The sequence below is a fragment of the Balaenoptera acutorostrata genome, chromosome 5 (assembly GCF_949987535.1).
Source record: "Balaenoptera acutorostrata chromosome 5, mBalAcu1.1, whole genome shotgun sequence".
Lineage (NCBI taxonomy): Eukaryota > Metazoa > Chordata > Mammalia > Artiodactyla > Balaenopteridae > Balaenoptera > Balaenoptera acutorostrata.
The window spans coordinates 113016392-113040377 of NC_080068.1; the positions used below are offsets into that span (position 1 = coordinate 113016392).

Below are 23986 nucleotides of genomic sequence, written 5' to 3' on the forward strand. Positions count from 1 at the left end.
GACTCAATTCATTTTTTGATTGGTTAATCAACTCAGATTAATCACTCAACGGAAAGTGTTGTCATATGAATGTTGACTTTAACAGGCTCTGGGAATCGTTTTTCAGTAATATTTTAGTAAACCTCAAGCTTTATGGAAAACAGACACTATTTTACAGAGGATAATGTGTCAGTGTTATTATTAATCAGCATAGTTTTGTAACTATCTGTCTTTGTGGGTATGAACACATAAGGGCTCTTGCTAATTCTTGTCTCCCATGTCAAAGAATGATATACAAAAAGTATTCACATTTGTATCTAATTTCCCTAAATATAAAACTTCTAATTATGGAATCTGAAATATGGAAATATTTTTGTATGGGTGATTAACATTATTCTGAAGATTAAATTTGTAGCTTTAGGTTTTCATAAGTTATAATACCAGTAATTTCTTCTTTGTTTAAAAGATCATTAGAATGAATATCTTCATAATGGTGACATACTTTTGAGTGAATAAGGTTTTTGACTCATACAACCCATTCGGTAAATATAAAATAAATGCCTATAACCTTGAAAGCACACAGAGACACCTTGGGCTAAAAGACTGCATGTGCAATTTATCTCAAAACGCGTATATTTTACAGTTAGAATTTACAATTCAGAATAAAAGAACTTTTTTTATGCCTCAGTTTCCTTGTCTATGAAATGGGGACAATAAAAGCACCAAATTTAGGGTGTTGTTATGAGGATTAAAAGACTTCTTTTATGTAAGGCTCTTGGAAAAACATAATAAGTGTTCAATAAATGTGACGATATTGACAATGATGATGGTGGTGCTTTCATATAACAACTCACATGAGCTTTCCTAGCAATGGGAAGCTAAGTAATGCCCAAGGAATACACAGCAGGCTTAATATCCTTTTTTTTTTTTTGGCAACTCTCATTTGGCCTTGCTTTTCAACAGCTATGAACTTCACTGTTAAAGAGAATTTATAGGGTTTTGAAGATAGTGTGGTAGGTAGAGTAGGATATAAATTAATCTGAGAAATAGAATTGGTTTAAATCTGAATTATGAAGGTACCATTTCAGCCACTTTAAGATTTTCATTATTCTATTGAGGTGCTGAGGTTTTAAAAACTTTTTTCCCTTTTTCAGCTGTGTCCAGTATAAAAAAACTATTCTTTAAAGAAGAAAAAGTGGTTTAAAAAATCCATAATCCACATTTTCCTTCCAGACATAAAACCATTTTGCTTGATGTTGGGTCCTTATCCCCTGGAGCTGACGGTCTTGAGATAGGACCTAAATGTCAATCTCATAACATACACCAATATCTTCACTTAAAAATACCTACAGCGTCCGAAGGCAACAAGTCCTGGTCCCCGCATAATGGACTCATTGGGTTTATCGGGCATACTGCTTGCCTTCCACTTTCCAATCAAAAAAAAATCAAGATACAGGACATATCTTCTGTCTCTACTGGGAATGTTGTGAAGATAAATGAGATGTTGGCTTTACAGGGTTAGCTGAGCTCTGCCAGAAGACTGTTGCAGATTTGTGCTATTTAATTTTACTTAATGTCATAAATGCCTCCCCCCACCCCCATTTTCAAAAACCCCTGAAAACTTCATCTTTCAATTAATTGGTGTCAGGTAGTCCAAAGATTGTAGCCCAGATATCTGGGGATTATAATTCTTTTCTTCTGTGCTAACAGTGCCCCTATTTCTTGCAGTGTAGCCTTCTTTATTCCTCTGTGAAGATCTGTTTCCTCAGATCAGACATCAGAGTGTTTTTGGAGCACAGGATGGAGAAAGATTAGACGTATGAAAGAATCGCACAGGTTGAACAGCAAAGCAGACAGAAGCAGAAAAATCAAACAGGCACATGCTAGGCTGGAGAGGTCACCTTTTCCCCCTTTTCTCCTAGATCACCCTTCTCGCCTCGTGGACCAGGGAAACCCTATAGGATAAAAAGCAAACCAAAAAGATCTATTGGTATAACTGTGGCAACACCATATTGAAAAAACCTTAAGAATTCATGTTTCTGAACGCAAATATAAAGAAACATGGCATGCCCTCAAATCTCAAAACTTAGATGGGTAAAGTGGCACTTAGAAATAACAGTTTCCTAACATCTCAAGTATCTGTAAACAAAAGGTTTCTTGCTTTTTCTCCAAAGAAATGTATAGTGGAGAGAATATCAGGATCCTAGTTTGAATCCTGGCAAGTTCTCTGATTTGTGTGACTGCGGGCAAACTTTCTTCACCATTTTAGTCCTTTGACCATAAAATGAGGTTAATATCTATCAATACTACACATCTGCTGGTGTGAGCATTAAATGTGATGATATATATAAAGTACCAGAATGATGTCTGCACACAACTGGTGCCCAATAAAGAGTAACTATTATTACTTTTTGCTACTGCTATTATTCACATAATACAGGATGAGCAGTAATCATTTTAGGAGGGATTGACTTTTGACATTCTCTATTTTTATAGAATTATGTTACTATAAGATATATAGGGACTTTATGCTAAAAAGAAAAATACTGCATAATAGCTTTGAGAATAAACATACCATTCCCTAAGGGTAGCATGTGAAACATACTTCGATTTTATGCATATTTTAAAATAAGTAATTTAACCACTCATGTTGAGTGTCTCTAATTTGGGAAAGTATTTTGAAGTGCCTCTATCAACTGTCAGTTATTAATTTCATACTAGATAAGTATGCTTTTTGCTTTTATGTCTATCTCATGCCAACCCTAGTGGTGTATTTCATATTGCTGTCTACACGCACAGCAATATATGCTGTATGCATAACTATGTGCACAGAAAAAAATTAGAAGTATTCTTGCTGTTATTGATGATGGAGACCATCAGCATCTATTATAATGGGAAGATGTTTATTGTAGGTATTACTTACATCAAGACCAGGCTCTCCATCTTTCCCCTGCCAAAGAATCATAGTAGTTACATTAGTGTTCCTAAGTTTCACGAATAGGTTATTATTCTATTTAAGGCTGCCCGGACATACAACACTAGTATAAAAACAACTAATTCAGAAATCTGGAAAAGATTCTCTATTGATTAGTAACACAAATTTCTTTCACTAAATCAAGTGAAGTGACTGCTAATGTTGCAGGTAAGGGTCATGAAAATGTTTCATTATATATCAGGTTAAATAGTCTGATATTTTGCTGAAGTTTAATGCTTGGTATTCAAGTTATCAATCTAAGAGTAAGTCAAACGCAAAAATACTGTTTAGTTGATTTAAAAACACACCAGCACTAACAGAATAAGCAAATCTATGCTACTTTAGTTTGACAACTTAGTAGTTAGCTCATAAGTCTGTAAAGAATGTGAAAACTGTTTATTGTTAAATACAATTTTAATTTGGTTAGACGTACACCTTGTCTATAAATATTGCGGGTGTGAAGATCACAGCTTAAAAACTGTTTGTAAATTAAAAATCCCCTATTATAGAAGGAATATAATACTGCTGTGCAAGGATGATCCATTCAGCCCTGTGGAGCAGATTTTCAGGGCACTGACCAGGGTCACACAACAAATCCACCTAAAAGTTGCTGAGAAGTTGCTTTGATTCCACCAATTGGATTTCGAAATCTATTTCAAAATCAGCATCTCTTTTAGCACTCAAGTAATCATGGTTTGAGCTTATTATTTCAATTCATAAAAACTAGAAAGTACAAGGTATGTGGAAAATACATAGGGGTTAAAAACCTTGAGACAACAGTATATGCTTCTACTGTAGTCCTACTCTACCCCATCAAGTCATTTACAATTATCCCAAAGATAATATTCGGAAGCAAACCCGAGGCCCTCAATTTGAAGTGGGTGTAATTGAGAATTTTCAGAAGATAGAACACTATCAGCCTTCTCTGTTCTTAAGATCACTTGTCATCACGGTAATTTAGAAAGGTCAGAAACATCAAAGTCATCGTAAACACCAATTTGAGAAATACCTTTTATTAGCAAGAGCAGTTTTTGTAAGTAATATATGAGAACAGATGAAGTCTGAAGAGAGTTTTTTAAATTAAGCTTCCACACCCACTTCTGGTACAATGACCTCCCAAGGAAGGGCCGATTATGGGTCTGGTCAGATGGCCCAGGGAGGGGTTATCTGACAGTCAAAAGCCCCCTTTCAGGTTAGCACTGCCCATCTCATGGACAACCTCTGATCCTCTCAATCTGATGAAGCGTGTGGGTGTCTGTACGTGAGTGTAAGAACACGACACAAATATGACCTCTCTCTGAAGTACCCAGTTACATTGGCGTTGAAGAGAATTAGTGGACTGTTCTTTGCTCCTCTGATGGGATTAGTCTCCCCACGAGGGGAGGGTTAACCACGCCAGGGACAGGTCATCTATACATGCTGAAGGGAAACACCATCGCGAGACGAGAGAACTCACGGGAAGACCATACGGCCCTCGGGGTCCCGGCTCTCCCATAGCTCCTTTTTCACCCTATAATGAAAGGTGAAAGCGCAAGTCATAAACAAGCGCCTATATTCACACACTTTCCCTGATGGCCTGTGGCTAAAGCCTCTATTAGAAGTATCATTCTATCAAAATTCCAAAGAGTCAGGCTCTTTCAGGGCCGCTGCCAGTGATACAGCAAAAGAAATCCATGTTAGCATATTTTACAGAATCACCTTTGAAAGAAGGACTGTGTGCCCAGCGGTGTAAAAGGACTTGCATATCTAGGGTGCGCTGCTTGGGTTTCTTTGGCCTTGCTGTGAAATGTGTATTTGTTACTAATTATTTTAGGTTACTACTGTTTCAAAAACGTAATAAGAAAATTCTTTTTCCCCCTACCAAATGTCTCTTCAGCAAGCCCTTCCTCCTTGACTGCCCCTGCCCTTACCTGAGCTGTATTTTACTTCACGGTGCTCATACACCAGGAGACATAGCCACGCTCTAACCTGTCTGTTCTCTGCTGAGCCCCTCGCTAGAATCTGCACGTTAGGGCGCCAGGGCCCTGGCTTCTTTCCCTGCTGCATGCCCACGGCTTACAACAGTGTCAGGCGCATCAGTAAATATTTGCAGAATTCATGAATCAAGTCAAATCAACACAATCATGCATGCTTTTGCTTCCTTTCTGAAAAAGAGGGTTTAAAAACTTTTATGCTTTCTACTCAGTGCCTGGTAAGGTAGGAATTTACTACCTCATCACTCTCTCTCCATGTACCTATTTAAGTAGCAGAGCTTGTCTCAGCTTAAACGATAATCTGTTTTTAAAATTTATTTTATTATACAGCATGTTCTTACTAGTTATCTATTTTATACATATTGGTGTATATATGTTAATCCCAATCTCCCAGTTCATCCCACCACCACCACCACCCCCTCCCCCCCGCCACTGTCCCCCCTTGGTGTCCATACGTTTGTTCTCTACCTCTGTGTCTCTATTTCTGCCCTGCAAACCGGTTCATCTGTACCATTTTTCTAGGTTCCACATATATGCGCTAATATACGATATTTGTTTTTCTCTTTCTGACTTACTTCACTCTGTATGACGGCCTCTAGATCCATCCACGTCTCTACAAATGACCCAATTTCGTTCCTTTTTATGGCTGAGTAATATTCCATGGTATTTATGTACCACATCTTCTTTATCCATTCATCTGTCGATGGGCATTTAGGTTGCTTCCATGACCTGGCTATTGTAAATAGTGCTGCAATGAACACTGGGGTGCATGTGTCTTTTTGAATTATGGTTTTCTCAGGGTATATGCCCAGTAGTGGGATTGCTGGATCATATGGGAATTCTATTTTTAGTTTTTTAAGGAACCTCCATACTGTTCTCCATAGTGCCTGGCTGTATCAATTTACATTCCCACCAACAGTTCAAGAGGGTTCTCTTTTCTCCACACCCTCTCCAGCATTTGTTGTTTGTAGATTTTCTGATGATGCCCATTCTAACTGGTGTGAGGTGACACCTCATTGTAGTTTTGATTTGCATTTCTCTAATAATTAGTGATGTTGAGCAGCTTTTCAGGTGCTTCTTGGCCATCTGTAAGTCTTCTTTGGAGAAATGTCTATTTAGATCTTCTGCCCATTTTTGGATTGGGTTGTTTTTTTAATATTGAGCTGCATGAGCTGCTTATATATTTTGGAGATTAATCCTTTGTTGGTTGATTCGTTAAACGATAATCTTGAATGCTTATAAAAATAAGTGTAATTGGAGGTGGCCCCAGGAATATGAAATTGTGATAATAAAAAAAGAGATGTCTGCATTTCAAGTAGTGTTTTCTTCTGCTGCCACCTCCAAAATGAAACTGTCAATATTTAATATGGAAACTTCAGGAGAATGACGATGTTTATGTGAGGGGCCAAAAGAAAATGTTACCTTCTTTTATCACACCCCTGAAGAAGTTTAACGGTAGCAAATCTCTTCCAGGGGTAAAAGGTCAAGTTCAGCTGATAACTGTGCATGCAGATCCAAGTATTACTCTGTGTTTCTCTACACTCCAAATTCCCATGTGAGCAAATTTCAAGTCACTGTCAACATTCTTCTTTAATTTAAACTTAGGGGTTGTTGGTGCTAATTAGCACTGTCACTTAGAGGCACATAGAGTATAGGGAGATTTTGGGGAATAAATATGATAAAAGCTTATTGCACTTTTACTCATTATTACTTTATGTTTATTACTGAAAGAGCAGGAATTGCATGCAGTAAAGTGGCCAGGCTTTGACATGAAACAGATTTAAATTTGAATTCCAGTTCTGGCACTGACTGGATGTGTGGCCTTGGGTAACTTTCTTAACCTTTCTGTGCCTGTGTTTCATTGGCTGTAAAATAAGAAGAGTAATACATATTCTGCAAGAATTTTCCTGAAGATTAAGTGTGATTACAAAATATGAAATTATATGTTGCCAAATAATATGTCCATAAAAAGAAGCTCTCATTATTATCGTACAGTTAGAGGTCTTGTTTTTAATGAAAAGGGCTTGGCAACCCAAAGAGCACTAATTCAAAATAAAGTTCTTTCAGTTTGATCTGGCAGTGTTATTTATGATTTTTTAAGTGGTGGTGGTGTTGGTAATGGTGTGTGTGTGTGCGTGCGTGTGTAAATGGGAGGTGGGGATTTAGAAGGAAGGTTCATGTAACCTGGAGTTGGTCTAATTCGTAAAAACTCAATGGATTAGAGTAGCTCTGGTTTGAAATATCTCCACAGATTATTTTGATATACCTACTCTCTTCTTCCTCCTCTGATTGAGTACTTCAGCTTTATTTTGTTTTTAAAATGAACATACCATGGCTGATTTGAATTCAGCTGTCACTAAAGCTGTGGAGCTCCTCTTGCAGAATTGCCTACCCCAAATACTTACTTTAAGCTAATAATGACAATTCCATCTCACTCCCAGTGACTGCTTCAGAAGTGGACATATGACCCAATCCTGGTCAATGAAGTGTCAGGGGAAGTGGCTGGGAAGCTTTGGGGACGGTTTCCTCACAGCTAAGGAGGATACAGGAGAAGACAGTCCCTATGTTTGCTATCTGCCGATGCCTCGCCAGAGGGAGGTCTGCAACCACTGCAACCAGCTTGCCTGTGGTCAGAAGACAAAGCCAGCTCTTGGAAAGTGCATAGAAGCAAAGCCTAGAGTTCCTCCTTTGACTATTTTGCCACACAAAACTATAAATTTCTTTATTGTTTAAGCCATTTTGAGTTGGGGTTCTGTCACTTGGAGCCAAAAGCAGCTTAATGGTTTCAGCTTGAAAACTTTTAGGAATGAAATATTAACACAGGGCCTTGAACGTGCAACATCTTTTCCTGGATTAATTCATTCCAAAAGAACTTTGAACCTCTCAAATTTAACACACTCTACGGAGTTCCTTAGTGGTTACAAGGCCAAGATGAAGAAATCAGCTGAAGGTAGGACGAGCAGGTGCTCTGAAGAGCTGACTACTAATGCTGCCGGTCATGTATTTGACAATTCTTGAATTAACACTGTCTGTCAAATGCCTCGTTTCTTTTAGGCTGGTCTCATGTCATTCAGGATCTTTAATTTGCATGTCTACACTGAGGAATTATTCTAGAATGAACCCCCTTCTTGATTTCTGCCTCTTTAAAATATAGAATGAACCCCTTTCTTGATTCCTGCCTCTTTAAAATTTGAAACTTTTTCAAGAGAGTCCAGATGGCATCTCCATCAATTAACTTTGAGAATCACACTCTAGTTTAGCACTTAGGGAGAGGGGCACTTGGAGAGAGTACTGATATCTGATCCAGTTAAGATAGTTAACATGCTGAGTAAATACAAGTGTAACACTTTACACTGCACACCATTTGACTTAAACTATGCCTTCACAAATTCTTAGCCATTTCATTTGCTCTCCTGGTGAATTCTACCCCAGCGCTGAGACCTGATACTCTTGTGACACTGCGGAGCTCTCGGAAGTAACAGCTGATTTACCAAACGGTAAACCCTCTTGAGTCCCAGGGCCTTCTGCCACTAGACTACTTGAGATTTGCTGCTCCATTTTTAGTCCATGTACTGGATTTCTTGATACAATGCTTGAATGCACCAGCAGCATGAGGCTCTGAGCTTTTAAATCTTTTTAATTAAGATGATCTTTGTAAGTCTTTGGTTTGACCTTAGAAATAAATTCAGATGATTTATTTCCTTTAGGACTCACCTCTTCCTAGAAGCATTCTTGGGTAAAGCCAGCCTTCCTCATGGCTGAATGCACAGCATGTACTATTTGTATTCACTTAGGCCTCATTATCTAGTTATTCCTTGCAGACATTTTTTTCCTCTGCAATTAGATTGTAAACTCTTCTAGATCACGGAAAATAGCTGCTTCCTTCACAGTACTGAGTAAATATATACAGTGTATTAATAAAAGGTTATAGGATGATGAATCAATTATTATTATGCAATTCATTAGAACAATTAGCAAAACAGACTTCATAAATGGGAGGGGAGCGTTTTCATTTCACACTAGGAGTACATTGTGTTTTGTACATCTTAATGTGATAAATACTTACTGAATAAGTGAATTCACTTTATAGGACATGGAATTATGGGATGGGGATGTATGCCAAAGAAATCACTATGTGGCCCTCTATTTTAAAGCAAATTATCCCAGACTGATGAAACTCTATCTAGTTTTAAAAGACCACAAAGTTGCACAATGAATCATTCCAACATTTTGAAGTCTTCACCATTAGGATACTTTCTTTACATCCTATCCTGGATGGTGGGGAAATTGAGGACACAATTCTACTCAGATACAAAAAAACCTTCTAAGTTTTTCAAGGTGAGGAAAAGAAAAAGTGGAAGAAAAACAGAGAAAGAGGGAGAGACGTTCCAGACAGATGACCAGCTGCTGATGCTGTAGTACATTTTTTTTGTGTCAGATGTTTATCTTCCACTCTGAGTGTCTTTTTTCCTCCCAAAGATATGGAAACATGGCTTAGCAATAGAGAGGTTAGTGGAAGGTTTTTGTTTTATAATGCACTAAAATTATTTCCTTATGGTTAAAGAAAGGCTATTCTTTTGCTAAAAAAAAGAGCATGTGTAACTGTGCAGAGAATACTTAGGTTTTGTAATTTCCCTTTAGAAAAGTTATAACTTATTCTGAATGAATACAGTAGCTTTATATAAAAGATTATCAACCAGAATATGTAGTCCTGGAATTTTTAGACCTATTGACATTAACTTTTGGATTAAGGCCAAATGAAGACATCTTCCTTAGGGGTTAAGAAGGAATGGTCTGAGCTATTTACTTTAGCTATGAAAATGTATGCATTGTTTTTTTGTTGTTGTTAAGGCAGGCATATTCTAATACTCTGTCATTCTCTCAGCATGAGGACTCTGAATAGAACTTAAGATGGCATCTATTTCCATTCACTATTAGATGGCCCTTTATTTCTTCTGGGAAATGAACAGCTCAGATCAACTGAAATGGAAAAGCCACACTCTGTGCTTTCCTTAGGTCACAGCTTAATTACCTCAGGAGCAACTTACTCTTTCTCCTTTGGGACCTGCAGGGCCATGGGGTCCCATAGGGCCATCTGTACCCTAAAAAAAGATAAAAATAATATAATATGAGACATATCCCAAGGGCTGTAAGAAAAGCAGTTATAATTTATCCTGGACTTTTCCTGGGTGAATGATGCCTTAGAATGTCAGTAAGACAACACATCTCCTTTCAAACTGCTTTATGCTTGATTCTTTCAGGCCAGTAGTTTTCAAGAAACTCATGCAAAAGGGATGAATTATATAACTGCATATTTCAATGAAAGGCTCACACAAAATACTGTATATCATATTTAATTATGTATTTCCTCCCTGACTAAATGGAACATCTTCACTTTGCCCCCAAAATCTTAAGAAAAAATTAATTGTTTTTGCTTCACATCACCTCTTCTTCACATCCATTCTCTGCCCCTACAGTTACCCCTACTCCTCTTGGCCACAAATGCTCTGAAGTCTTGTTTTCAGCTGTTTAAGAGGCTCGAATAGTTATACAAGTAAAAAAAAAAAACTTAAATAAATGAGAACAGTGTTTAACTGTTCAAACTTTCTTCATTTCTGTTGGAAGCAGCAGGGGGCTTAGAAAGAAGGAATTATTCCTATAGGTTCTGTTGCAGTGGCTCAAGTCACTGGGCTTATAAGGCACAAACCAGGCAGCTGGATGATTTAATGGCATAATTGCCCTCTGGCCTCCTGGTTCAGGGTTAGGATTTCTGTGGCAGATGATATAATACTTGGATGAATATAGGAACACTGAGGTCCAGTGAAAATAATGACTGCCTGAAACAGGTTTTTAGAATTGAAGAGCTTAGAATTCTTTTTGATTCTTAAAAATGTAGCAAGGACTTCAGGTATATTTGCTCATCTTCAGGAAGACTATGCCTAGATTTGCAATGAATTTATTATGATATTTGTAAACATAGAAACTATTCTAGCACAACTTTTTTAGTATTCCTATTTCTGTTTTACTATTCTTGTTTATTCTATGAGTCTTGTGATATGAAATAATTCAGGGTTTTAAACTCATTCTAATGTTGGTGAATTATCAACATCAGTTTGATCTTTTTCTTACTGCCTGAACTCAAAGTTCATCTTCAGAAGACTTCTAAATATTGAGGACCTGTAGCTGAAATTTAAGAGATGGAGCTGTTAAGAACCATAGAAAAGAGACAAAATGACAGAAGACAGACAAGTCATTTCAATGAACCGAGATTTGAAAGTTAGTTCCAAAGAAGAAGTTACATTTCTAATATGGACATAAACATAAAAGGAAAAGCAAGTTAAAATAAATTCCCATGATTTTGATTCCTTCAGAGGGCCCCTCCCATGGAATTGCAGGAAGTGTTCATTGGTTACGGAAAAATCTGTCTGGGATTCTACGACAACGAAGCCAATTAGATTGGTCATTCTTCCCACGTCACAAGTTATCCAGACTTGAACCCAGGCTTCAGAAAGATGTTCTGCAGTTTAGGCTGTACGACAAACAAGGCTGCAACCCAGGCTTTGTCTACCTTTCCCTTTTCTGCCACTATCTTTGTCCACTTTGTCCTGCTCCAGTCCTATGTACCCCTCATCATTTGATGGGAGTCTGTCCTGAAGCATAAAACTCCTAGCCACAAAACATGTTGGAGCAAGTTGAGGCGCTGACTCACCCGGGATCCTGGCTTTCCGTCTAAGCCAGATGCTCCCTGTGTGATTTGGTTGGTAGCAGGGTTGGTGGGTGTAACACGAATGACAAGAACAGAGATTAGTATGAGGTACTGATGAACAAATGTAACACTTCAACAACATAATACGCAGTCACAGGGTTCTGGGATGAATATCACATTGCTACAAATTGTTAGTTAAAAAAAAAACCATGTGACAATAAACACCCCACAGATGATGGCATTTTTATGACATTTCCATTTGATAAATTCTTACTTAGAAATCAAGTGAATGAGGTTTATAAAGTGGGCTTTAAAATAGTTACCAGTAACAGTCTGGGTTGCTAATTTCCATATGAAATTAATTTTCTAAAGACTGTGCCATTCACAATATATTTCTTTTGGTTCTGAAAAAAAAATAACGGCCAATCTTCTAGGAAAGGGCTCATTATAATAATCAATCAAGTTAGAATTTCAGAGGAGAAGAAAACAGCTCTAGTTTTACTTGTTAAAATAGCATTTATGAATAACAAATGCAGAATTTTAACATGTCAGGGTGACTGGATTTTACACAGACGATACTCATTGTTTTCTGGATTGTTCTTACTGTGTTCACATTAGTCACCACTAGAGGGACTTCTAGGAACAGGAAAAAGCCAGAAAAATTTCATGAGTCCAGAAAGAAATAACTGTCCCAAACAACATTATTCCTCAGCTCACTTCAAATAATCAAGCATCAAAGTCTGAATGGGAAATGCTTTAAAAATTGAATGTTGTTCTCAGGCAGTGCATGCTTTTCTTTCCCTTCAACTCTAGGCTATGCATAACGTATGACTAAAAGATGACATTTTCAATGCTTGTTTCAATTATAAGCACAATTACTTTTTTGGTATGGCTTTTGTATCTCAAAACTCAAATGTTTATTTATAGTCCTTTAAAAATGTTGATTTGATCAAGGAGTATTTAAGAAAGACAATGCACTAGTTCTATACATCTCTTGGCAAGGTTGCAGAACTATTTCCCCATTTTATGCTTCAGATGTAGTTAATAATACAAAATGGAAGAAAAAAAATTTATTCCAGCTGCAAACTCTACAAATGATGCTATATCATACATTTTGGGGAGTAATTTTCGTTTTTTATTTTACAATTCCTTCTGTACAATCCTATTGTGAGTCAGATTATAACTGCAAAATTCAATTTACTTAGCAATGATTAAAATTAAAAAAAAATATGTGTGCTATCATTTGCTTAATGCTAGCATATGTAAACCTTTTGGCTAAATGTTACATAAAAATGACCACTAGTCCTAGATTTGAAATTAGGGCAAACTTTAAAGAAATCAGATTGAGGGTTTAAATAAAATAGAAATCCAAACTTTCTTTTGCTTTTTGATACTTTCTTCAGAGTCACCATTATTATAAAATTTAAAAATAAATAGGGGGATGATACAATTTTGGCACTGATAATATAATATTATATTTACCTGGAATGTGAATTAATGACTCACCTATGTTATACAGGTTTTAGGTTTTATACCTGTGGCATGATCTAATTGGTATGATTTAACCTATACTCTAATATGAGGCTTACATCATTCAATAAATGAATACATATTAAGCATCTACTACTTGCCTGATCTATGTAAGGCATCGGCTATCAAGAGGAATACTTTAGTACTTAGAATACAGTACTTGTGGGAAAAATAAATAGTCACCAATTTTTTTATGGAGACGTGTATAAACTATTTTCTATTACCAATTTTATGTCATATTTTAATAATGTAATCTATAATGTTCTTTACTGACTTTTATCTGCATTCACTGAATAGACAGCATATGAAAAGCTTGAAACTAAAACTCATATTTAGGAATTCCCTGGCGGTCCAGTGGTTAGGACTCTGCTCTTCCACTGCAGGGGACACAGGTTCGATCCCTGGTCAGGGAGCTAAGATCCCGCATGCTGCACAGTGCAGCCAAAAAAAAAAAAAAAAAAAAAAACCCCTCATATTTAATAATCATTTAAAAATATCTTTTTAGTTGTTGTGGAAAGAAGACTAGCATAAAGTGCATGAAAGGTGGAAATCTCCTTTTCATTAAAAATAAAAATCTCTAAATAACTGCAAAATACTTCTTCCATACTCTCCATTATTGCCACAAGAACCTCGTAAGAGGACATTTCCAGCGCAAACAACATACAACATTTAGACCACAGTATGATTGATTAATGTAAGGAGCCATGGCACTGACCTCACGCCTTCAGCAATGGCCAATTGCATACCTGCCACCAACAGGGGGCTATGGTGTTTGGTATCGAAGAAGAAAAAATAAAAATTGAGGGAGGATTTGACACTACACTAAATAATAAAACCATTTGGGAGAAATTATGAAATAATCCGCATAATAATTTTTTAAAGGGGAGGGTGATGGGAGAAGAATTGTCAGCCTTAAAAGAGGAAGGTTGGCATGTATGTAATTGAACGACAGAACATTTATGGCATTGTTTGTTACGGGGTCTTCCTCTGACACAAGAGCAGACGTCAGAGAAAACAAAACTGGGCCGAGCTCTGCGCGAACACAGTATGTTTTCCAGTTACAGAAATCTCAGCCATAAGATGGTCACTGAGTAAACCGGAGTTCTTACTTAGGGTAGAAAGAAAAGTCTGAGATTTGCACTGAAATGGAAAGTTTTCTTTACTTACTGGAAGACCAAGGGGTCCTCTGTCACCCTTTTGACCTGGTTCACCCTTCAATCCTTTAACACCATTTAACCCTGGTTCACCCTAAATGCAAAAGCAAATGCCGATTTTGGTTGCTATCATGGGTGTTTCAACTTCGAGAGAAGAGAGCCAGTCTCTGAAATGGTTGCAGATCCCAGTTTTAGGTAACAGCAGAGTCAGGCTAGATTTGTCTTGCATCAGTTCAAAAATAATTTAAAAAATTTTAAGAATGAACAAACTGAAATTGACAATTAAATAATATTCTAGGAAGCAGAACTCCTGAGAAAGTGTGCTCCTTACAATCAAAATGCGTATGTCTGAGCTTCGAATTTTTCAGTTTTACCTCAAGGAAATTGGTGTTATGCTACATTGTTCTGACCAAGTAAATCAAAGACAATCAGAGTGGAGGATACTGAAGGAGGCTGAGCAGGAAAGACTCACTCTGCTGGAATGGAAAACTGGAATATGCAGGACAGTGTTACATATATGAATATTTTAAGCCTTTAAGCATATTGCCCAGGGGAATGAGCTAAAAATGTAACAACTGACTTTTAAAGTAATGTCATTTGGTGAATCCTCATTCACTGACATTGCAAGTCAGGTCCCTACATGGATTAATCAATAGAATAGACAACAAAGAGCCAATCCTAGAAGAGAATGTGAAGATCACAGAACTTATATGTGGCTTTACTAACTGTCTGTCCAATCTTAGAATAAAGTAGGTTAGAATTTAACTTAAGGTGACAATACAAAAGCCATGATAAGTGATAGATTCTCTTGACTCTGTTTTTAAAAACCTAAGAATGTAATACACTATTTTCTATCAGCAGCAGCATGTTAGAAATAAAATTCTGACCTGTTCCCTTTTCAGCTTTTAAGTACAGATATTAATTTCATCAAGAAAATCTTGAAAGACTTGTGGAAGGAAGATGATTTCAGTTTTAAATGCCCTATAGAGTCTTAAGTGGTGGAGGTGGGAGAGGGGAGACGTTATGCTTACATGGCAGGAGGGATTATTAATCTGGGCAGTATTTCCCAGGTTTTTGCTTGATGGTGCAGATCAGTGCAGTACTTGTTAAAGAGTCCAGGGCACCACCTGGACCATAGCAGCACAGGAATGGTATTTTTAATGTCTCCTAGGTGATTCTTCTCCTCAGGAAATTCTAGGAAACAGTGAGCTAGAGTCATCCGTGGAACCATGCTATATATTTGAACTTTCAAAGGGGTCACAAAATAATAAACACATTGGCATGACCTAATGGAGTTTGGCAGTTCTGAGGAAAGGAAGTTTGCAATGCTGCCACTGTAGGAAAGCCAAATGTTCTATGGCTGGTAAAGTGTGATCCTGGGAACGTCCCAGAGCTAGAGTCAATGTGAGATTAAAGCCAAGGCTCAGTAGTCAACTGCAGTTAACTGGTCTAAACTTGAGATTCAGGGCTTTGCATGTGTGTGGACTTTCATTCAGCAAGTGATCTTAAGATGATGAATAGGCAGGGCAGCCTTGGTAGGCTACGAAGTTCTTTGGTGAGGAATCATGCATTGATAGGAATGGGTGTTAACTGAGAAGGTAAGTTTAAACAATCAAATTCTGGGGCAAAAATTTCAAATTTCAACTCTGAACCTAAATTCTAGTCCCAGATCTGTCATTTAATTGGCAGTGTAATTTAGAGCAAATAACCTAAATCTCCTGAGCCTATAGTTTATTATCTATAAAATCAAGGAACTAGCACAGGTAATCTATGAGATGTTTTCAACTTTATAATTCTCTGAAATCTATGATTTAAATAACAATTGAAGTTAAGTGTAGGCAAAGTGAATCATTGCCTTGTAGATATCAAAAGGATCTTGGGCATCTATTAATGTAATGGTGATGGGGTAACTGAATCACTCATAGAATTAAAAACTCAATCTTGGTGGCTTTGGCCTGAGTCATTACAATTAATTTGGTCTTCAGTGGTACCTTAAAATCCAAACAGAAGTCAACAGAAGGAAATATTATTTAGTCCAGTGTGAGGAAAGAGGCCCAAGAAGGCTAGATAAGTACCTAGACCACAGAGCTGATAGATAAGCTCTCTTTTGACCCCAACAAAAATGTTCTTACCCTAAACTATAATCCACGCCACTGAGGCACTGTCAATCACTGGCCTTATCAGAAGGTAAGGTATTCTAAGAAGAATAAAGAGGCACGAACCCTTTCCTTTCTTGGGTGAGTCACCTGCTTCATCTCGAAAAGGAAACTCAGGTTTCTGGAGTCAGACCAATCCCTCTGCCACCCCTAAAGCTGGGTGGTCAGCGGGAGTGCTCAGAGGAGAGGGTGGGCTGCCTCTAGGCTTTCTGATTCTTAGTGCCAACACTGCATTTATGTGTCCCCTCACCCCCTCTCCATTTCAATGCATCAACTCACTACTGCGGAGCTTTCAAGAGTCATTGAACCTTTTCTCAAGCAGCCTTGAGGACTAGCTGAATTTTTCTGTTCAGAACAAAGCATCAAAACACAAGATTACAATAACAACTGACGTTTATTGGGTGTTTATTAACAGCTGCACCGCATATTCTGCGAAGTGTTCTATAATCATACCTCATTAAATCATCACAACACTCTGAGGTAAGTTACCTAGTTGAGTAAATGAAGGATTAGAGAGGGTAAATAATCTCCCCAAGGTGACACAGCCTGTCAGTGGCAAAGCTGAGGTTAGAACATACGTCCTCATCACATATGCTCACTGAAAGAAGAAGCATGTCTTTCAGGGCTCATTTTAATCCTCCAAGGTGTCTTCTCGGTCTACACAAAGGCAAAGAATGCACCTTCATCCATCTTCACAATACAAACTGCAATAATTCTGATAAGGAAGGGATATTCTCCATTGTTCTCTTGTTAATTCAGAGTATAGAATACGTGTATGTGATGTAACCTTCTCCTCAGTATAGCATACTTGATATACCTCACCTCATTCTAGACTAGTGACCTCTGGGGGAGTACAAAATTAAGATGCTGGATAATTAAAGCATTTAGATGCAGTACTGCTATATGACAAGCAAGAAGTATCAACTAACAACATCTGAATATACAACTAAAGATACCATACTAAGAAAGAGCATCTGGACTAGTCTGAGAATCTCATCAGATTCACTTTTTTTTTTTCCTTTTAGAATGTTGATTTTGAGTGTATTATGATTAGTAACTTAAGAAACTTACATAGTGACAAGGAAAAAGGAAAAATGAGGACTAATTCATCTCTAGGTGATTTCACTTAAATTTGTTGTAAGTCATTCATTGTTGTGAAATTTAAACATCTGGATACTTAAAGGCTTAAAGATTATCAACATTACTTGACAAATAAATAAGACAGGACAGACATGCTTCTGTCATGCTTCCCACGATTAACAATGGAACAGCCATCAAATATTCAAGGGATTTGTTGGATTACCTTTGGTCCAGGAAGTCCATGGGGTCCCTGAAAATGGAAAACACAGCTTTTAATTAAGAATTGATTCACTTTTCCCCAGCAGAAGTGACTATTAACTATTATATAAAGTAACAAAAGAGATGTATAACAAGATTCTTCTTGTTTGAGCTATAGCTAGAGGAAGGCCAGTGGATGTTAATACCTAGTGAAAGTTCCTTCTAGCTCTTGGATTGCTCTGTAATAGGAAATTCATTAATAGCAATTCTTTCTGCTAAATACCTGTGAGAGGGAGGGGGGAATCTGCCAGGGTTATATGGAAGAAAAAAAAAAAAACAGAAAAAAGTGTTTGTGAACCCACACTACTTCTATTTTTCAAATCCCTATTTAAAAAAAATCTAGGTGGAATATGTGAGATACCTTATGAGTTTAAAATTTGCTAAAAAAAGTTTTGAACTTTAAGTACCAGTGAAGAGGAGACCTTTTCAATTACTAACTGCCCTAGACCCGAGGTTTTAAGAAATCTAAAGGAGCAAGAAAATGAGGAGATGACAGTCAAGTTTGGAACCCTGTTGCATCATTTCTTTAAGGCTAAGAAAAGGATTCTAGTACAGGCGTGCTAAACATTATTATTTAGAATGCATTCATTTTTACAAAGATGAATTATTCAAGGCTCTTGTAACAATTATTTACCAGTGGAAGGAAGTCACAACACATTCATGGATCAGGGCTTTTCCCCTGTATTTTGTGGCAAATCTAAGTATAGAGACTAATTAGTCAACCTAAATTAACTAAAGATTACTGTGGGTTGCTTTAAACTTTCAAGTCATTTAAATGAACTATTTGGAGACAAGAGTATTTAAATACTCATCAGCAAAATCATACAACAGTAGGAAAAAGTTTTTTTTTTTTAAGCAAGCAATACATAGATATTTGTTACATATGTCTACATTGGAATAATATTTTCCCTTTGGATACGTTATGGATAAACATTTTCAGGAAATGGCCATTTTATCAAGTATTCTTATTTCATTTTAGAAATGGTTTTCAATTCCTTTAAACTAATTAATTTTATGATATGAATGGATATAGCATTTTCAAATTTAATTTTCTAACTTAAAGTGGCGGGAGTATTAAAAAAAGCCAAAAGTATGCCATTTGCTTGATTCTTAAAGCACTGTTTAGTTTTAAGAAAATCAGGTTAATTATAATTGTTTTGTGGTATGAAATAGAAACGGCACTTAGTAAGACATAGATGACTGGGTCTGGGGCTACGCTCTGTGGTTTAGATCATTCCAATGATGTTCTTTGTTGGAGCACAACAGGAGGAGAGATTGACCGACAGTTTATTTAATCTCTGTGATTGAAGACATATGGTTTATCGGGACACTGACGAGACAAATGTGACCTTAGAGACTGCCTGACTTGTTCCCAACCTATCCCAGTCAAAAGCATTTGAAGCATTCTGCCTTCTAGTTCTAGCCTTAACAGAACTGTCATTAGGTAGACATTTGGAGAATTATGCTGGTTTAATGGCTACCTTCCTCACTGAACATAAGTTCTATGAGGACACAGTCATTGTCTCCACTGGTCACTGAGGGATACTTGCAGTAAACACTGTATTTACAGAAGTATGTAAAAGTGAAAAGAAAAAGATCCAACAATATGTACCATCTGTGGAAGTGAGACAATTTTTATCATATTATTTTATAAATGTTCTTATTGAACATTTCATTAAAGGGTCTCAATCCTCAAAGTTGGTTAGAAACATTCATTAATGGCTACAATTATTAATCTTGTTACGCTATTAATGGCCTAGAACAGTGGTTGGTTAAAATGATTTTCCAATGTTCATACCCTAAGAGTGGAGTAAAGCTTGCCAAATCTGTTTATTCAACTTTCCTATCACAAAACTACCCTATCTCTTTCCAACAGATGTGCTTGGGAGAGTGAAAGACAACACTGTAAAATCGGAAAAGCACCTCCTATTTTTTGTCCATTCCACAGAGAGTAGTACAACATACAAGCTGGCTGTTTTGAGGGGTGCGCTCACGTTTCCTCTGGTAGCATGCTCTTAAACAAATGATTATATTTTGGAGAGAAGGGAAACTTACCATGGGGCCTGGTGGGCCATGGGGACCTGGTGGGCCTGGTGGGCCTATGATCTGCATGTCCGAAAAATAAACATGAATTTGGTTACTTCATTTAGATAAGGCAGTTAGGCTTGAATCTCATGCTGGGCTTCTGCTAAGGCCATTAATGGTTGCAGAGGAAGAAGGATACTGGAAGAAGTGATGCATTTGATTCTCTACATTTAGAAATTCCTTTGTGAGAATAAAAAAAACTTAAAAAAAATACAGTTGTTCTACAAAAGCCAGAATAAATCAAAAGTACATTAAAAGAAAAGGAAGCAACTGATTACCAATAAATGCTATAATGCTACAACTACTATTAAACTCTCAAATATTTCACTAAGCAACAACAAGGCTCTGGAGAAAAAAAGAACATAGGTTCTACATTCACAGAGCTCTACCCAAAAGCGTCCTGGGAAAACCATTGATTTTCTCCTCGGGATTAGATAGCCCTCTGAAAAATCGCTTCTAACTCAGACCTCTGAGACACTTTTGTCTCTCGCTGTACAAGGCTGACAGATATTTCTTCTACAGTTTGACAGACCAAGAGGTTCATGGCCTTTCTACTGTTGATAAACCATCTGGCACAGGTTGAAGTCGGTGAATAATTGGCCCATTTCAGAGTTTTTTGGGAACCATGGAAGTTCAGCCCCCATGGACTTACGGAAGGACCCTGAGGACCTGGCAATCCCGAGTCTCCTTTTTCTCCTTTCATTCCATTGGCACCCTACAAATAACCATTAAGAGTTGAGCTGGTCAAGTAAGGAACAGCTGAATCTTCTCCCCAAATCCATCATCCTCTTGAAATTTTTATAATATCATGCACATGATAATGTAAGAGAAGGATTTATCCCCTTGCATTTTAGCCTCAAGCTAAACAGCAAGCTTCCTCAAATCCCTAGGATTGTGCGTGATATGTGAAATAAATTATAAAGTGAATGAAACTAAGTTCTGCTTGATTGGTTAAACTTATACATTGCTAAATATATCCAATTATAACTGTTATATTTTTAATGGTGGTGCTGACTTAAAATAGCAGTCCTTTAACTTCGTTTTCACTGACACTTATTTACACATTTCCTTGTTTTAAAAAATGATCTAGGGCAGTGAGGTTTTCTACATTTTGTTCCCCACATTTTTCTACATTTCCCTCTCCAGATTCTCAGTAAAAATTATGGGGGAAACCATAAAAACACCATCTCATAATATTGTAACACAAGGAGAACACTTCCAGAGTAATTTGTCTTTTAATTATTTTGTATTTTTTAGTTTTTTAAAATTATTGTTTATTTAAAAATGATCAGTCACATCCTACATTAATGACCAACTCTATTTATTTTACTATGTTCTAGTGAAAATAATTCAGGAAAGCATAAAGGTTTATTTTATAATTCATTTGGTTAGATGCTTTAAAATTTCTTCTAGAGCCTTAGTTGTAGTAATTAACCAAAAACACTTCAAATATTTAAAAATAAAAATATTAAATGAACCATTAGATGAGACTGCAGCTAATAGTACAACTATTTTCTGATTATTTACTTTATCTTAATATGAATACATCTTTAAAAATATAAACATACCGGTAATCCAGGAAGTCCAATTCCTCCTTTTTCACCTGGCATACCTGGGTCCCCCATGTCTCCCTTTGAACCTTTGAGTCCCTACAAATGATATGGTTTGCACTTAAGAATCATACTGACCATGGATGGTTACATAATAGGGAAAACAGAATTCCAGATTACTTTTGCCAGTAGATGGGCCTCAGGCTGAAATGATTCTGATTTTCATTTTTAGGTAGAGTTATCTCTTACAGCAACCTTCTACATTGAATCAATACTATTTCCTCTTGTAATGGAAGAGATTAAATTCTATTACTTAGGCCATTTAAGTATGAAAAGCAGGAATGTAAGTGTTGACATCATTTCTCCTGATTCCACATTTTTACCTGGCAGCTAATTCTATATCACCAGTCCTGAAAACAAATTAATGGGTTTAATGCACAATATACATTTTGAAGCAGGACCTAGTGTTATAGTAACAAAGGTCCAAATAAATTTTTCACATCTGCACTCATTATATCCCTCTATTCCCATTAAATGCAGGCAGAGGTTCCAATCACCAACAGTTTTCAATGGTCCCATCTACAGACAGGTAGATCATTCACTATACACTAACGCTCAATTAATGCTTAGAAATACTTCCACTTTTCCAGTGTTCTTATTTTGTTCTCGTGACATCTCTATGAGGTGATCCAGGATGTGATTTTTATTCTCTTTTTACAGTGAGGAAATAGATATATGTGTATTTTGAATGAAAAAAAATAGGAATTTTGTGATACTAATACTGAAATTAATGTATATCGTTAAGCATTTTCATCCAAGGAGGTTCACTGCAGTATGACCAGATGGCCCATTCTTCAGCAGAGATGATCATAGTTATTTTAGTTATGGTCATAGGGATCCCTGGTTGCACTAACCTGTTCACATTTTCTATACTAAAAACTACTTAAGGACAGGAACTTGTCTTTTCTTGTTACGTATATCTATTTCATAGCACCTACTTCAGAGTCACCCACTAGGTGGGTGGGTAGGTACCTAAATAGATAGATGGATCTTATAGTTAATCAGATCCTGGTTGGTTTTAGGAATCTAGTAATAGAGAGCAGCAGGATAGTCAACCCACTGGACCTAGTAGTAGAAGAAGACCTTGTGAAGCCCATAGAAAAAAAAAATTCAGCTATTGTATATGTAGGGATGACATACCATGTAGTATGTCATTACGTATGTCAAATTATTTATAATGACTAACTGGGGGAGGTTAATACGATCAGATTTTTAAATGCTAATGTGATCTCTGATGGATATAGCAGATCATCTAAAGTCTCTTTTATAACTACCACACGTTAATTTAGTGTGATGTTATATGATTTCAATATACAACTCTGATATTAAAATAACCCTTCTCTTAATTTTCTTATCTAATACTATCTCCTGAGAAGGATATTTCACAAACTGTATCAAGAATGTCTTTGATTTCTTATGATCTTCTTGATTTTAGCTATTTCTTAGGTAAATAATGGAAGCCCAGAAAACATCAATATCTTGAAACTAATCCTTGTGATTAGATTCTGAATTTTGAATACTGTCCACATTCTCCTAGTCAGATTCATTTCTACCAGGGCTTGGCAAACCGTGGCTTACAGGCCAAATCCAGCCCAGGAATTGTTTTTGTACAGGCTGAATGTTTAAAACAAAATTTAAGTGGCATTAAAAAAATCTGATAGAGAATGTCTATGGCCTGCAAAGCTTAAAACAGTTACTATCTGTTTCTTTATAGAAAATGTTTGTCAACCTCTGTTTTAGGGGAAACCCTCGGAGATACTGCCATATTCTACAAAGCTGCAAGTGTCCTGCTTGTTTCTGTCTTTTCTAATGATCTAGAAAATTAGGTACAATCTTTATTTGGGAAAAGAAAACCATGTCAAAATAACACATGTAAGCAATATCTAATTTTGCGGAAACTACTGTCACAGCTTTAAATCTTGAATTATTTGTATCCACTGACAAGAATTAGGCGATTCTTACTAAATTGGTAATTATCTTACAAGTCTAATAAAAATTCACAGAGATGTCATGGTAGATTGATAGGGATTATTAAGGCAAATCTAAAGCATCATATAACTTGTATGTTTGTACAAAGAAAACTAATGCCTAATTTAAAACCAATTGCTTTTTAGAGTTAATGTAGTCTCTAGAATAGAAGGTAAGAAAAAAAAAAAAGAGAATATCATAAGTCAACACTCATGCCTTTTGGTCTTCAAACCTATAACAGAAGGTCATCAATAATGATGCTTTAAATGACAGTATGTCTTTGAAAATTACCTGCTCTCCATCAACTCCTGGGACTCCTGGAGATCCTGGCTCTCCCTATTAAGATAAAAATTGATGGCTAGCTTCTTATTTATTATTGGTAGCATACTACACCAAGTAAAAATGAGGCAAAAAATGATGCTAGTTGGTAACAGTACAATTTAACTTTCAGCAAATGCATCATAATTCAAGCACGTTATTACATCATACCACATGACTATACAAAGTGAAATA

The 23986-nt window shown here is 36.6% G+C and overlaps 1 protein-coding gene across 1 annotated transcript in view; it reads right to left on the bottom strand.

The window, feature by feature from the left end:
- The window catches only part of COL25A1 (collagen type XXV alpha 1 chain), a 481522-nt gene that overhangs the window by 11707 nt on the left and 445829 nt on the right, over positions 1–23986 (bottom strand). Inside the window, exons 26-34 of the mRNA XM_007191014.3 lie at positions 23765–23809; positions 21464–21544; positions 20548–20610; positions 19866–19916; positions 17776–17802; positions 9975–10028; positions 4410–4463; positions 2903–2929; positions 1881–1934 (exon numbers count right to left, since the gene is read on the bottom strand). Of these exons, the coding sequence (XP_007191076.1) occupies positions 1881–1934; positions 2903–2929; positions 4410–4463; positions 9975–10028; positions 17776–17802; positions 19866–19916; positions 20548–20610; positions 21464–21544; positions 23765–23809 (456 nt within the window). The remainder of the gene's footprint in view (positions 1–1880; positions 1935–2902; positions 2930–4409; positions 4464–9974; positions 10029–17775; positions 17803–19865; positions 19917–20547; positions 20611–21463; positions 21545–23764; positions 23810–23986) is intronic.